Source organism: Megascapheus bottae, unplaced genomic scaffold (assembly GCF_031878675.1).
Source record: "Megascapheus bottae isolate mThoBot1 unplaced genomic scaffold, mThoBot2.hap1 H_1, whole genome shotgun sequence".
Classification (NCBI taxonomy): domain Eukaryota; kingdom Metazoa; phylum Chordata; class Mammalia; order Rodentia; family Geomyidae; genus Megascapheus; species Megascapheus bottae.
In genome coordinates, this window is record NW_028327858.1 from 4020645 (window position 1) to 4033973 (window position 13329).

General features: G+C 36.9%; 1 protein-coding gene across 1 annotated transcript in view; it reads right to left on the reverse strand.

The window, feature by feature from the left end:
• LOC150039010 (usherin-like) overlaps positions 1 to 13329 on the reverse strand; it is a gene marked incomplete at its 5' end in the record, with an annotated part of 572498 nt that overhangs the window by 170525 nt on the left and 388644 nt on the right. The window contains 2 exons of the mRNA XM_090328110.1: positions 2606 to 2808; positions 4182 to 4391. Of these exons, the coding sequence (XP_090184236.1) occupies positions 2606 to 2808; positions 4182 to 4391 (413 nt within the window). The remainder of the gene's footprint in view (positions 1 to 2605; positions 2809 to 4181; positions 4392 to 13329) is intronic.

The following is a 13329-nucleotide window of genomic DNA, read 5'->3' on the forward strand; positions in this document are numbered from 1 at the left end:
AACACAGGACTTATTCTTGGTATCTGATGGTGTTTCAGAACCTTTTATACAATCTACCTCTAGTCCATCAACTGTCTATCGTTCCCAACCTCTACTAATGACTACTTTATATGACATTTAATTCCCAGATAGGAATCAGATCCTTGCACCCACATTTTAATAAGACTCTAAACTGAGAGATAGAGAAATCAAAAAATGGGATTGAACTGATAAAAATTTGTAATTGCTGTTTTGAGCTTTGTTATGTCTTACTGCTTTCTCAACTAAATATTGAACAGCTTTAAATTCTAAGCTACTTGAGTCTATTCATATAGTTTTCCATAAAGGCTTTCTTTTGACATTAGAAGAATATGCCATTATCCTATCATTGTTAGTAATGTTGCCAGACTATTTTGTAATATATTCTGAAACCATGCATATATTGCTTAGCATACGAATGAAATAAAAATATAAGGGTTTATCTTATTTACTTTAAAATGAGATAAAATTGAATAATATTATTTATTTTAAAAGGGCTATATAATAGAATATATTCAAGGAATAGATACTTGAACACATAATTGGCTTTAAAAACCAATTGCTACCTAAGAAGAGATATGAAAGTTCAAGATGCAGTGTACCCAGTATCTGATGAATGCAACTGTATCCCCTCTATACATCATCCTGACAATTAAAAAAAAACAACTGCTATTTTACAGAAGATAGATGTTTAATTTGTGACTACTAATCATAACAATTATGCATTGGTTTCAAAGGAAGCCCAATCCTGTTTTCCATTACAATAGAAGTCAACAAAAATTTAACCTCAACACTTTCAGAACTGCAGAATTTCTGGACTGCACAAGTATTGCAAAATATTAATTAATTAATTAATTAATTAATCAGGAAGAAGAGACATTAAGAACAAAGCTCCAGCATTTGGCTCCTGCTTTGCTCTTTTCTTTATCTGGCACCATGATCTAAATCTGATTTTAAAAATTCTCTTTTTGAGGAACGCCTTTGACCTCTGAAAGTGCCCAGACATAGAAATATCTATTAGGGGGGAGAGGGGGAGGGAAATGGGGACCATGTGATGAGAAAGGGTATCAATGTTTGTGAAGTTATGCACCTTCTATCTGGTGAATATAATGTAACCCTTCTATTAATCACAATAAAAACTTAAAAAAAGAAATATCAGCTCTTGCTCCACAGCTGTGAGACTGAACCGCACATGTGTACACACAGGGCCCTTCCCCTGGATCCCCTGATTAGACACCTGTTTTGATGATGCAGAGCTCTAGTCAGCTTTCTCGACTGGAACCCAAAGAAGAATGTTAGAGTAAATCCTCCATCACCTGCTGTGGGAAACTTATTTGTAAATTTATTGCTAAAAATATTGATTTCTATTTTATAATGTGACCCCTATGTGGTTGGGTTACATATGGTCTCTAAAACCCATGAACAGCAGCTTCCATGTCCCATGCTAGCTCAGGTAGCTTACTGGGAATCTCAGATTGCAGTGAAAAATGGTCAAAGTATCATTTTTCTTTCACCAAGTACCCTTTGGTATGGTTTTTTTTTTTAAAAACAAACCAAGTCATAATGGGGGAAGGCTGAATTATCTGGCTGCAGCCAGATAGTTATTTGAGTTTCTTCCTCAAATACTGGGGGGGAAAGAGATAAAGTCTCTATAATTTCTGGGATACTGAAATACTGTTTCCTTCATGTATTTGCACGATTAGCTTTACTGTTTCTTGTATCTTGATATTCTTACAAGGTATTTCATTCCTGGGATTTAGTTTTGTCTTTTATATGTTTACTAAAACATATAAACTCTATGTTTTAAATCAATAGACCCTGAAATGGCCAATGAGCTGGACTTGAGTAAGCTAAATTTTCATAGCTTAAATTTTTGTCATATGTATGTATAAATACCTTTGCCGGGTAAAATGTACTAACTTCATGATATTCTCAGAGTCCCTGGGGAAAAATGTTTAAATCTTACTTCCTTACCTATATAGGACATAGAATATGTTGAATGTACATATTTATTTCATCCTCAGATGAAATGTTTAAATTTTTCTGCTTATATTTTCCTGTTATATTCAGAATTCAGAATGCTACAGGTGAAATGAATGTTTTAATTCATCTACCCTTATGAAGAAGGAATGGACATTATGTAAGTCCTATTACTTCTCCAGATTTTCTAGGATTAGTAAACACACACACACACACACACACACACACACACACACACACACACACAATCATGAATGGAACAAGAGAGGAAATTTCCACATTCATAGGCTGACTCTGATTTTAACATCAGTATAAGAACAAGGAAAAATGCAAAGTGATAAAATGTATTTAGATCCTGCAAATTGCTCCATTTTGCCAGTGAGATTTTTATCACCATTCCCATCACCATCTTGGTCCATCTCTCCAGAGACTCCTAGTCTTAACTCCCACTCTTGCCCTCACCAGACATTTAATTCTCATCAATTCCCCCTTTTCCACCAAATAAAGAAAACTATAACCCTGGACAGAGAATATCCACTTAGAGACGTAGCCCAGCATGTTTTATTTAACATAGTCACATGCTTCACCATGAAAAAAATGCTCTAACCTGAATGTCATAGACAGTGAAGGGAGACAATCCTCTCACAATAAAAGAACCAGGCGCATCCTTCCAAGTCCTGTACAGCTTATTATTTACATAGACAGAATACTCCGTAACAACACCATTTGGGTTTGAAGGAGACGTCCAGATGACACTTACAGCTGTACTGTTGATGATGACAGCCTCAGGAGGAGGCATGCCCTGAGGCTCTGAAATTAAAGGAAGAAACGGAATCAACTCCAGCTGTCTGGGAAAAAGCACTTGTTAAACTCAGCGCAGATGAGTATTTAGGTTGAGCAAAGGATTCCTTGCTTATCTCTGTTCCTCTGATGAACTTATCACAGTCTGGAGTCCTCTGTAAATTGGCTTATTATATTCTCAGTGAGGAACCAGAAGAATTGGTGGCAAAATGCTTTATACCACCAGCACAGTGCTAATCTTCAATACTATGTGACCAGTGGGATATAATATGAATTATTCTCTCCTCCTGCACCTCTAACACACATCTAGTATCTGTCTTTTGTTTTATTTTTGTTTTTCATCCCTTCATTCCATATCTATGAGGGAGGGGGTGGAGATGGAGAGGGAAGTAAAGGAAATTTTCTTCTTAAGGGGAAAAAAATCCCTCAAATACACTGAGGCTGGTGGAACGTGAAAAATCATTTGATGTTACTAGCTTGTAGCTCAAGCAATATGAAGCAATAATGCAATATTGTCATTATGTAAATGATTTTGAGTGTTGATTATCATAGGTAATGATGAAATCTAACATTAGGAAAAAAATCTTGCTTAGCGTTAAATTACACAATTATTCAAGTATGTCAGAGATAACTATGCAAAGACCTATTTTTATCATAAGAACTCATCTTAACTAGTTGAAAAATCACCCTTGTGATTCATCCTATTTTATAAACAAAAGGTGTTGACCTTTGCCATCACAAAGGGAGATGGGTTCCACACTTAAAGAGCTCTGCTAATGACCTGGAACACTTGCTTGGGAGGTAATGATATTATAATGTTTATAATGAGACTTTATAAAACCAAAAGGATTAGAAAGACCATTCTGAATACATTTTAGATTCACAAGTTGCTTTCCTTGCTTTCTGCCCCTGGGTAACTGGCTTAGAAATGAATCATAGGCAATTTCTGTGTCCACCCCCCCCCCCGCTACTTTATTCCTCCGATCACTTCTGGTAGTTCAGGGAAGGCCCTTAGTTTGTGTGTGGCTATTATTTAGCAAAGCATATACTGTTTCTGAAAGAAAAATCTTACAAGAGGGAAGGCTTCTAAATGTCACCATTTATTGATTTGAACTCAGCTCGAAAGTAAGCAGGCATTGAAAAGTACAGGAGCAAACTGGGCTAATATCCCATTATTAGATCCTGTGTGGCTGTTTCAATGGGACCATGTATTGATCAGCTACTTGACAACAGCACGCACTTAAGCATTTTAGCCCTGGACCTCCCCCTTCCTTCCCACACCGGAAATTTTATAATGGAGGGGTGATTGATCTCAACTAAAAAGAATCAATCCATTTCGCTGGCATTTCTGAAGTGAAGCATCTCTTTGGATCTGGACTTACCCCCTTTACAGGTGGTTGCGTACAACTTCGTACTGTTGATGCTGTGTGCTCCATTGAAGACAGAGATAAAAATCTCATACTCTGTGTTTGGATTTAAGTGGTCAATGATATAAGAGTTTATGTCTGAGGGGATTTTCAGAGATTCATCCGAGGAAGCAGAACTCCAAAAGACTGTATAATATACAACATCCCCCTGTAGGTCTTGAAAACCTGTTCATTGTAAATGAAGAGTGTTATTAATGCAGTTATCCTGAAAGGGTCTGAAAGAGAAAAAATATCTCTATTTATTAGCTATTTCTAGGATGAGAGAAAAGAAGGTCAATGGACAATCTAATGGATCTATGAAATGCTGTGGCAATCTTTTTGTGCTGGTGGTGTTAATTTATTTTTTAATTTCTATTCTTCATATTCCACAACTGAACAGTTTTGTATAAGGAAGAAAGTCAGATACCTGTGGCTCATCCCTATATTCCTAGCTACTTAAGAAGCTAAGAGCTGAGGACTAGGGTTTAATGCCAGACCAAATGTTTGAGACTCTTATGTCTAATTAACCACCAAAATGCCAGAAGTAGAGATGTGACTCAAATTGTAGAACACCAGGTATGAGACAGAAAGCTAAGGGACAGTGCCAAGGCCATGAGTTAAAGCCCTAGTACTGAGTGGTGTGTGCCAGTCAGAGAGAGAGAGAGAGAGAGAGAGAGAGAGAGAGAGAGAGAGAGAGAGAGAGACAGAGACAGAGACAGAGACAGAGACAGAGAGACAGTCAGAGAGACAGACAGAACATTAGTTGATAGAAAATTTGTTGCCTTTATTGAACAATTTCAATTTTTATACCCTATCCCATATCTAATTGCATAGACATATTTAGGAACACAAATTTAAATTTCTTTTAAATTATAATTGTGGTAGTTTTGATTATACAAATGTCTAGAACAATTATGAAGAGAAACTGTGTAAAAGTATCTAACACATAGAAAAACTCCCTTGCATAATCCCAGGAAGAAGTCTATGTTAATGTAAATGGAGGCATTTCCTTATATAGATTCTAAAGACATTTTTTAACTTGCTAGTGAAATCCATTATGGGGTACCTGGTGTGATGCTTGCTTAGACTTCCTTTTACATAAACTGTGGATATAGCAGGGTTACAAGCATGTCCCCCTAGGGATTGATGTCAAATCAGCCTAGGATGTTAATTAAAATTTTAGATAGGGCTTTCATCCTTTCTAGTTCATTGTGTTTTGTTTAATTTTGTTCTCTTGTATTTGGAGATAATCTCTCTCTCTCCCTCTCCCTTCTCCCTTTCTTTTTTTTTTTTCTTGTGGTTCTTGAGGTTTGAACTTGGCCTGAGCATTGTCCCTGAGCTCTTCAGCTCAAGGCTACTACCCTACCCTTGAGCCAAGCTCCACTTCCCATTTTCTAGAGGTTAATAAGAGTCTCAGATCCTTTTGTTCCCTGGGCTGGCTTTGAACCTTTGATCCTCAGATCTCAGCCTCCTGAGTAGCTAGGATTACAGGTATGAGCCATCATGCTTGGCTCTCCCTTTCCCTTTCTGTAGCCCATACTAGCCTCAAACTCATGATTCTCCTATTGCAGCTTTCTGAATGCTGAGATTACCAACCAGTAACACCACAACTGGCTGATTCAATATGCTTCTATGATACAAATAAGCTCTTAAAAGATACCAGAATCAGTCACTACGGGTATCACAAATATAACCTCACCTGCTCCCAATTATAAACTTTTCTGTCCTCTGTTTAAGCTAATCTTGTGGGGAAAGGAGGAAGTAATATATTGCTAATTGCTATATCAATAGCATTATTATGTTATGGACTGAAGCAGAGACCATAACTTGGCTTATGTTAGAAGAATGGGGTGGGGATGGGCTGGGAGAAGGTAGAATGTTGTTTTAAATTACAAATCACATTATACATTCAAACAAGTTCAGTAGCTCTAGTCCAAGCTTTGGGAGGAAAAGGTGGCATTTATCTTTATGATTATTGAAATGTGATTTCTCTATTATGTGATATTCAATTATAAGGAATGTATAATAATTGCTTTAGGGACTTATAGTATTGTCTTTTTTTTTGCCAGTCCTGGGCCTTGAACTCAGGTCCTGAGCACTGTCCTTGGGCTTTGTCAAGGACAGAACTCTACCACTTGAGCCACAGCACCCCTTTCAGCTTTTTTTTTTCTATGTATGTGGTACCAATAAATCAAACCCTGGTCTTAGTGCATGCTAGGCAAGCACTCTACCATCAGGCCAAACCCTTGGCCCTAAAGTACTGTCTTTTAAGGACACCTTAACATTAAGAATTTGATCTGACATTTAAAAAATGAGTGTTAGGTTTTTATTTTTTTGTTTTAATTTCTCCTAGGCATACCATTGAAATTTTAGCTCTAGCAGTACTTTACTTAAAAGGTGGGATGTGCCAGGCAGCAGTGGCTCACACCTAGAAACATACTGACTCAGGAGGCTGAAACCTGAGGATTGTGGTTTGAAGTGTACCAAGACAGAAAAGGAGTTGAGAATTTTTCTCCAATGAGCTACCAAAAAGTGCAAGTGGAGCTGTGGATTAAGTGGTCAAATACTAGCTCTGAGCCAAAAAGCTTAGGGACAGTGCCCAGCCCATGAGTTCAAGCCCCAGGATTGGTACATTCAAAAACTAAAAACAACAACAACAAACAAAATGTGACAGTATGGTTGGGAGGAAATTAGCATCAGGAGGGGTGATTAGCAATTGATTTGGAAAAGTCTGGGGATTTATATGCTTCTTATCTCTGTTATGAATTGTAAATCTGCTTAATATAATGTCATTATTATCCATTCATAAGAATGCTTATTTGTATCCTTTAATATTTTTAAATAATAATGTCTGGCACAGGAAGGCCATGTAGGTTGTGAATGTGAAATTTTCTTCTCTCATTAGAAATATTGTTTATTAGCTTACAGTCCCATTACTCACTGATACGTATTTGTTCCAGTGTAATGGATCCATGGATTAAATTTGAAGTTCATGTTTATGTAAACTACACATACTGTAAGGAAGATCAGTTAAAAAGTTAAATCCTGATGATATTAATGAAGTGCTTCCAAACTCTACTCAAAAATATGAATGGATTTTACCTGGGTTATTAGATAGGTCTTGTATCTCTATTAAGGCCAATTAATATACCTACATATCTATATTTAATTTATTAGGACAAGCTTAAGAAAAGCATAGACAATATACCAGTGACTGTATGAAATCCCACTACATGTCCACATTCAACCTATACCATGTGTCAATGTTCTGAAATAGGACAGAGGCCATGGTGCCAAGTGAAAGGAAACATGGTGGTGCAATCCATGGTTTATGTCTTACTGTATGCTACAGAAGGTTTTGTGACCAGGAACAGTTAGCATCTCTGGACAGCAAAATCTAACTCAACAGTACTCTTTCTTTATTAATAGAGTCATTAAACTTCAGAGCAGAACACAGGCAAAATTCAGGGAAAATTCAATTAATTTAATTTTTCCTAACTTTTATGATGGGAATATTGAAAAATATTCTGCCAGGGACAGAAAGAATCAACAATAATCATTACTAGGAAAATTTAAGAATTGGCACTAAGTATTCACTTAAACAGCTTTGCCAATTATTATATAGCAGTAGTGATAATACTTTATAAAGCAAACAATGAAAACCACAAGTGAGAAAGGCAAGGAAAGCAATAAAAGCCACATTAAATTCTTTATCATAAATAAAATAGACCTGGAAAAATAGTGAAAGACATCACTGATCATGAATAACATTTAAAATACAGTACAGAAGATAAAATCATGTCAACGGTTCCTAGAACTGACCAATATCAATGTTCTTTCTATCAAGTAACTAGATCACATCTAGATTACATTCAACCACTTTATTTGTTGCATCTGGTTGAGATTCATAGTTTGGATTAAGATGTTTGGACGGTGGTCCGTAGTTCAGAGTCCAATGTTACTAGTTTTCCAATCTAGGAGGAAGACTCAAAGGCCAAAGAGGTTTCTGGATATGTTGGACAGAAGAGCTCTAGGTCTTTAAGTTGCTGGTTTATATTTCTGAATGAATCTCATTAAATGTGATAGAAAACATGAGAGCTACGGGATGGAGACTTCCAAACTGTTACAGTTAAGGCTATTTGAATTTGAAGTGGGGTGTGTGTGTGTGTGTGTGTGTGTGTGTGTGTGTGTGTGTGTGTGTGTGAGACAGTATTTGGGGCTTGAACTCATGGCCTTGTACTTCTGCTTGGTTTTTTCACTTAAGGCTGGATCTATTACTTGAGCCACAACTCACTTCCTCTTTTGGTGGTTAGTTGGAGATAAGAGTCTTATACAGACTTTTACACAGACTTTGCTGCCCAAGTTGGTTTTGAAGTGAGGTTGTCAGATCTCAGCCTCCAGAACAGCTAGAATAACAAGTTTGAGACATGAGACACTGTTGCCCCATGGAATCTGAAGTGTTTTTATGGCAAGTAAGTAAACACAAAGTTGAAGTGTGAATGCATATTAATTGGGAATTTAGGCATAAATACTCTTTTGTATTTGAAGCAATAAGACGGCACATCATATTCATATGGTTTCTTATGTTGTGGAAATCACAGGTTCATGGTCAGGTGCTGGTTCTTGTGAGTGCATTTTTTTTCTAGCTTATGGATGGCTGCCTTCTTGTTGACACTTTGTATTACCTTCTCTTGGTATATAGTGGAAAAGGAAAAATGAAGAAAGAAATGGGAAGGGGGAGAGAGAGAGAGAGAGAGAGAGAGAGAGAGAGAGAGAGAGAGAGAGAGAGAGAGAGAGAGAGAGGGAGAGGGAGAGGGAGAGGGAGAGGGAGAGGGAGAGGGAGAGGGAGAGGGAGAGAGAGAGAGAGAGAGAGAGAGAGAGAGAGAGAGAGAGAGAGAGAGAGAGACAGAGACAGAGACAGAGACAGAGACAGAGACAGAGACAGAGACAGCGATGTCAGAGGGGTGAGGCTAATAAAGATATCAGTCCTATAAAATCAGAACTTCTCTTTGACCTCATTTAGCCTTAATTATTTCCTTAATGCAACTACTGGGAGAATTCTGTATATAAATCGTAGAAGACACAAACATGTTTCTAACACGTGTTACTTTAAAGTCTTTCCAGAATAGCAATAAGTGTCTGCTCCTTACTTGCTCTTGAATTATTTTTAGAAATTATTTTTAATATCAGTTATGTCCTCTAGGTCTCTTGCATCTAGACAAGGGGTCAGCAAACTATGGTCCATTAGTCAAGTCTGGCCTGTAGGACAAATTTGGTTCACCAACTGTTTATACACAGCCTGTGAGCTAAGAATGTTTATCTACATTTTCAAATGGTATGGGAGAAAAAAATCAAAAGGACAGTAAATTATACAAAAATGAATCCATAAGTGTCCATTAAGAATTTGATTTGAACACTGCTATGCCTATTTAATAGTAACCTCTGTTGTTTATTTGGTAAAATCATTTCACCAGAAACTATATGGCATATGGAGTCTCAAATAGTAACTATCTGTCCTTTTATAAAATTTGTTAGCTTAATCTGGATCAATTATAGTCAGCTACTCCATTCAAGGGATTAAAATCTGTAGCTGTCTCTTACTAAATAAGCTTGTGAAGAGATGGTTTGGTTCAAATACGAAAACCCAGAAGATCCCATTAAGTTTACTTCATATTAGAAAAGAAGTATTGATCTTTCTCATGGATATTCTTCAACTGAGAACTCATTTTTTTTCTCTTTCTACTGTGAAAAAGGGATATGACAAAATGTAAATCGTTTCAGGGATTTATCATCATCATCATCATCATCATCATCATCATCAGCCAGTCTGGGGCTTGAACTCAGGAACTGGGCTCTCTGTCTCTGTGTCCCTGTATGCTCAAGGATAGTGCTTTACCACTTGAGCCAAAGTGCCACTTCTGGCTTTTTCTAAGTAGTTTATTAGCGTTAAGGGTCCCTCACTGACTTTCCTGCCCAGGCTAGCTCAGAACTGTGATACTCAGATCTCAACCGCCTTAGTAGCTAAGATTTCAGTCATAAAACCAGTATTGAACTTCAATCGTCAGATTTCAGCCTCCTGAGTAGTTAGGATGACAGGTATGAACCACCAGTGCCTGGTGCTCCAAGGAAATTCTGAAGTGGGAAGTTGTTCTTTTCAGGGCAATGATGCAAGTCAGCTTCTTTAGTTCCCCCATAACATATTACACGACTTCCATCTACTTTATGCATCAGTCAATAGCAACTTACTGTGATGTGAAACCTCCTCGGCTACCTTAGTCTTCCTTGTGTCTCATTTCTTATGGGTAGGCCTCTAGAGAAGACTACATTTAAAGGAGATAGTCTATTATACATTGAAATTATTCTTTATGTTCCCTATGACTATAAAAACAGGATCTGGGGCCGGGAGTTTGGCCTAGTGATTAAAGTGCTTGCCTAGCATGCATGAAGACCTGGGTTCGATTCCTCGGTACCATATACATAGAAAAAAAGCCGGAAGTGGTGCTGAGGCTCAAGTGGTAGAGCTCTAGCCTTGAGAAAGTCCAAGAACAGTGCTCAGGCCCTGAGCTCAAACCCAGGACTGGCAAAACAAAACAAAAAAAACAGGACCTCTGATTTCTCCTCTTTCGGTGAGTTGATATGTACAAAGACTTTGGTAGCTAAGCTGCTACACCCCAAAGTCTCCCAAGTAGCAGTAACTTAAAGTCAATACTAATTTACATCTCCTAGCAGGGCCTCCATTAGTGTGGCACAGATTGTGTCCATGTAATCAGTCAAGAAATCAGGCTCTTTCTTTCTCTTGTGTACCTGTCCACAGATGACACTGAGAAGAAGGGCATGCCGCAGTTCACAGAGGAAGTGTAAGAGCATCCTCAACATGTTAAGCCCTGAGATTGCATTAGTACAATCATATTTTAATTGATGCTTCACATGGGTACAACTAATTTCAAGACAGGCTGGTAAATACAATCTCAAGGTCAGGGAAGAAGCTAAACATTAAAAAGAAAAAGGGTAAAATGGATACACTGCAACTCTAGTAATTTCCACATGGTGACTACATCTACTAACTTCTAGATTTAATGACTTCTGAATCAGATAATAATTATATACATGTAACACACATATATGTGTATATAGTATACTTTGAACTAAATGCATATTTTATTTGAATGTCTTGCAAAATTATGACCAGGCCTAGTAAGAGAAGGTTTATTAGATATAGCTTCCCTATTTGTTGCATCTTTTGAAAAACGATGTGGAAAGCACAATTTAGAAATAGAATAATATAAAATGAGTACACTTAACAACTTACATCATTTTATTACAATATTTTAGGGCACTTATTTTTTATCTCTGTGTTTCAAAATAGAAAACAGGAACTTAAGTGAATTTAAGTGACATATTTTAGTTATAATACCAGAAAACATTGAAGCTGTGGTTCAAATTTTGGTCTCTATGGTCTCAAAGCTTAGTTTAAAAATCATTTATTAATTTGGCCTTTTGGACCATTTTTTTCTAGTTATAAAAATGAGAGATGGTAACCATAGATGGAGAAATGGAGGTGTGACTCAAGTGGTAGAGTGCCAACCTAGCATGTGAGAATCTCTGAGCTCAACCTACCCAGTAAGGCAAATACAATAACAATAATAAATAAAACAAGGCTGTCTTAAGCAAAATGCTACTGGTAGAAAAGAGAAAGGGAAAGAAGAAAAATGGAAGAGAAGAAGAAAAAGAGTGAGCAAAAAAAAGTATGAGCATTTGAAGGTTGGAAGACTATAAAATAGGCAGACTATAAAATAGATGACACTGGGGTAAATTTTAATTCCCTTAATTTCTGTATTTACTATGGCTGGGGTGTTTCTTGGCTCTTTTCTGGCCATCTTTGACTTTGTCTGTGATCTGGCCTCTTAGGAGGCACTCCCTCCTCACCATGCTCCCTTTTGTGGTTATTTCCTATTCATTTTTAGTTTTACAGTGAACAGTCAAAATGAGAAGGACCTGACCAAATCACTGTGGAATAAAGCAACAATTAAGGCCAGGTACATGAGAAATAGCAGATTAGATGCCCAAGCTTTAAGTTTGAATTTGGGTACTACTGTTACTATATATGATTTTTTAAAACAATTAAGTTCCAGTTTCTATCTCTTCAGACTTTACTAGAGATTGGATAGACACTTTAAGTGAAGGTTTTTTTCTATCTCTTTTAATAATTGTGATTACTATGAATCATCAATATACTTTAAAGCTTATTTTATTTAGGCATATATGTTTGTATATTCGTGTGTGTGTGTGTGTGTGTGTGTGTGTGTGTGTGTGTGTGTGTGTGTATCTTGTGAAGTAGAGACAATGACTTCATATTTTTCCTGGCACCAGGAAGATGGTTCAAGCTTGATGAAAATGACCTGGCTGTCTAAACAAGCAGCCATTCTGTCGCACTAGATGCTATTTCTCTTTTAGCAATGTGGAAAGAGTTTCATGTAATTATTTTATCTTACTTTATTTTATTGTCGGTCCTGGGGCTTGAACTGAGGACCTGAGCAATGTTTTTGGACTTTCTCAAGGCTAGAGCTCTACCACTTGAGCCACAGCACCATTTCTGGCTTTTTCTATGTATGTGGTACCGAGGATTCAAACCCAGGTCTTTGTGAAAGCTAGGCACTCTACCAGTAGGCTAAACTCCTGGCCCCTAATTATTTTATTTTTGAGGGGAATCTCAAAATCATCATTTTTATGTAAAATCTTTTGATCATTACAAGATTGTGGCAAAATGTGGTTCTTTTTTCAAATATTCTTGGTAAGATAAGTATGAAGAATGGATTAGGCAAAATGATTTATATGTTGCCAGTTTGTAATATTTGCTCTTCTCAAAATAAAAACAAACTGAGGAAATGGAGGAATGCATTTATCTTACATTATGTATGTCAAATCCATGTTAGTAATTAGCACCTTTAATATTTTCAAGAACTTATATTTTTCAATCTGTAATTGGCAAAGTCTGACCAAACATATTTTTCTATCAAAACAATGGGTGCAGGGAGAGAAAAACACAGGCAAGAAAGCCTGTGTAAGAGGTGCCATTGTTCAAAATGCATTGTATGCATGTGTTGACATGTAGAAGTGAAACCTT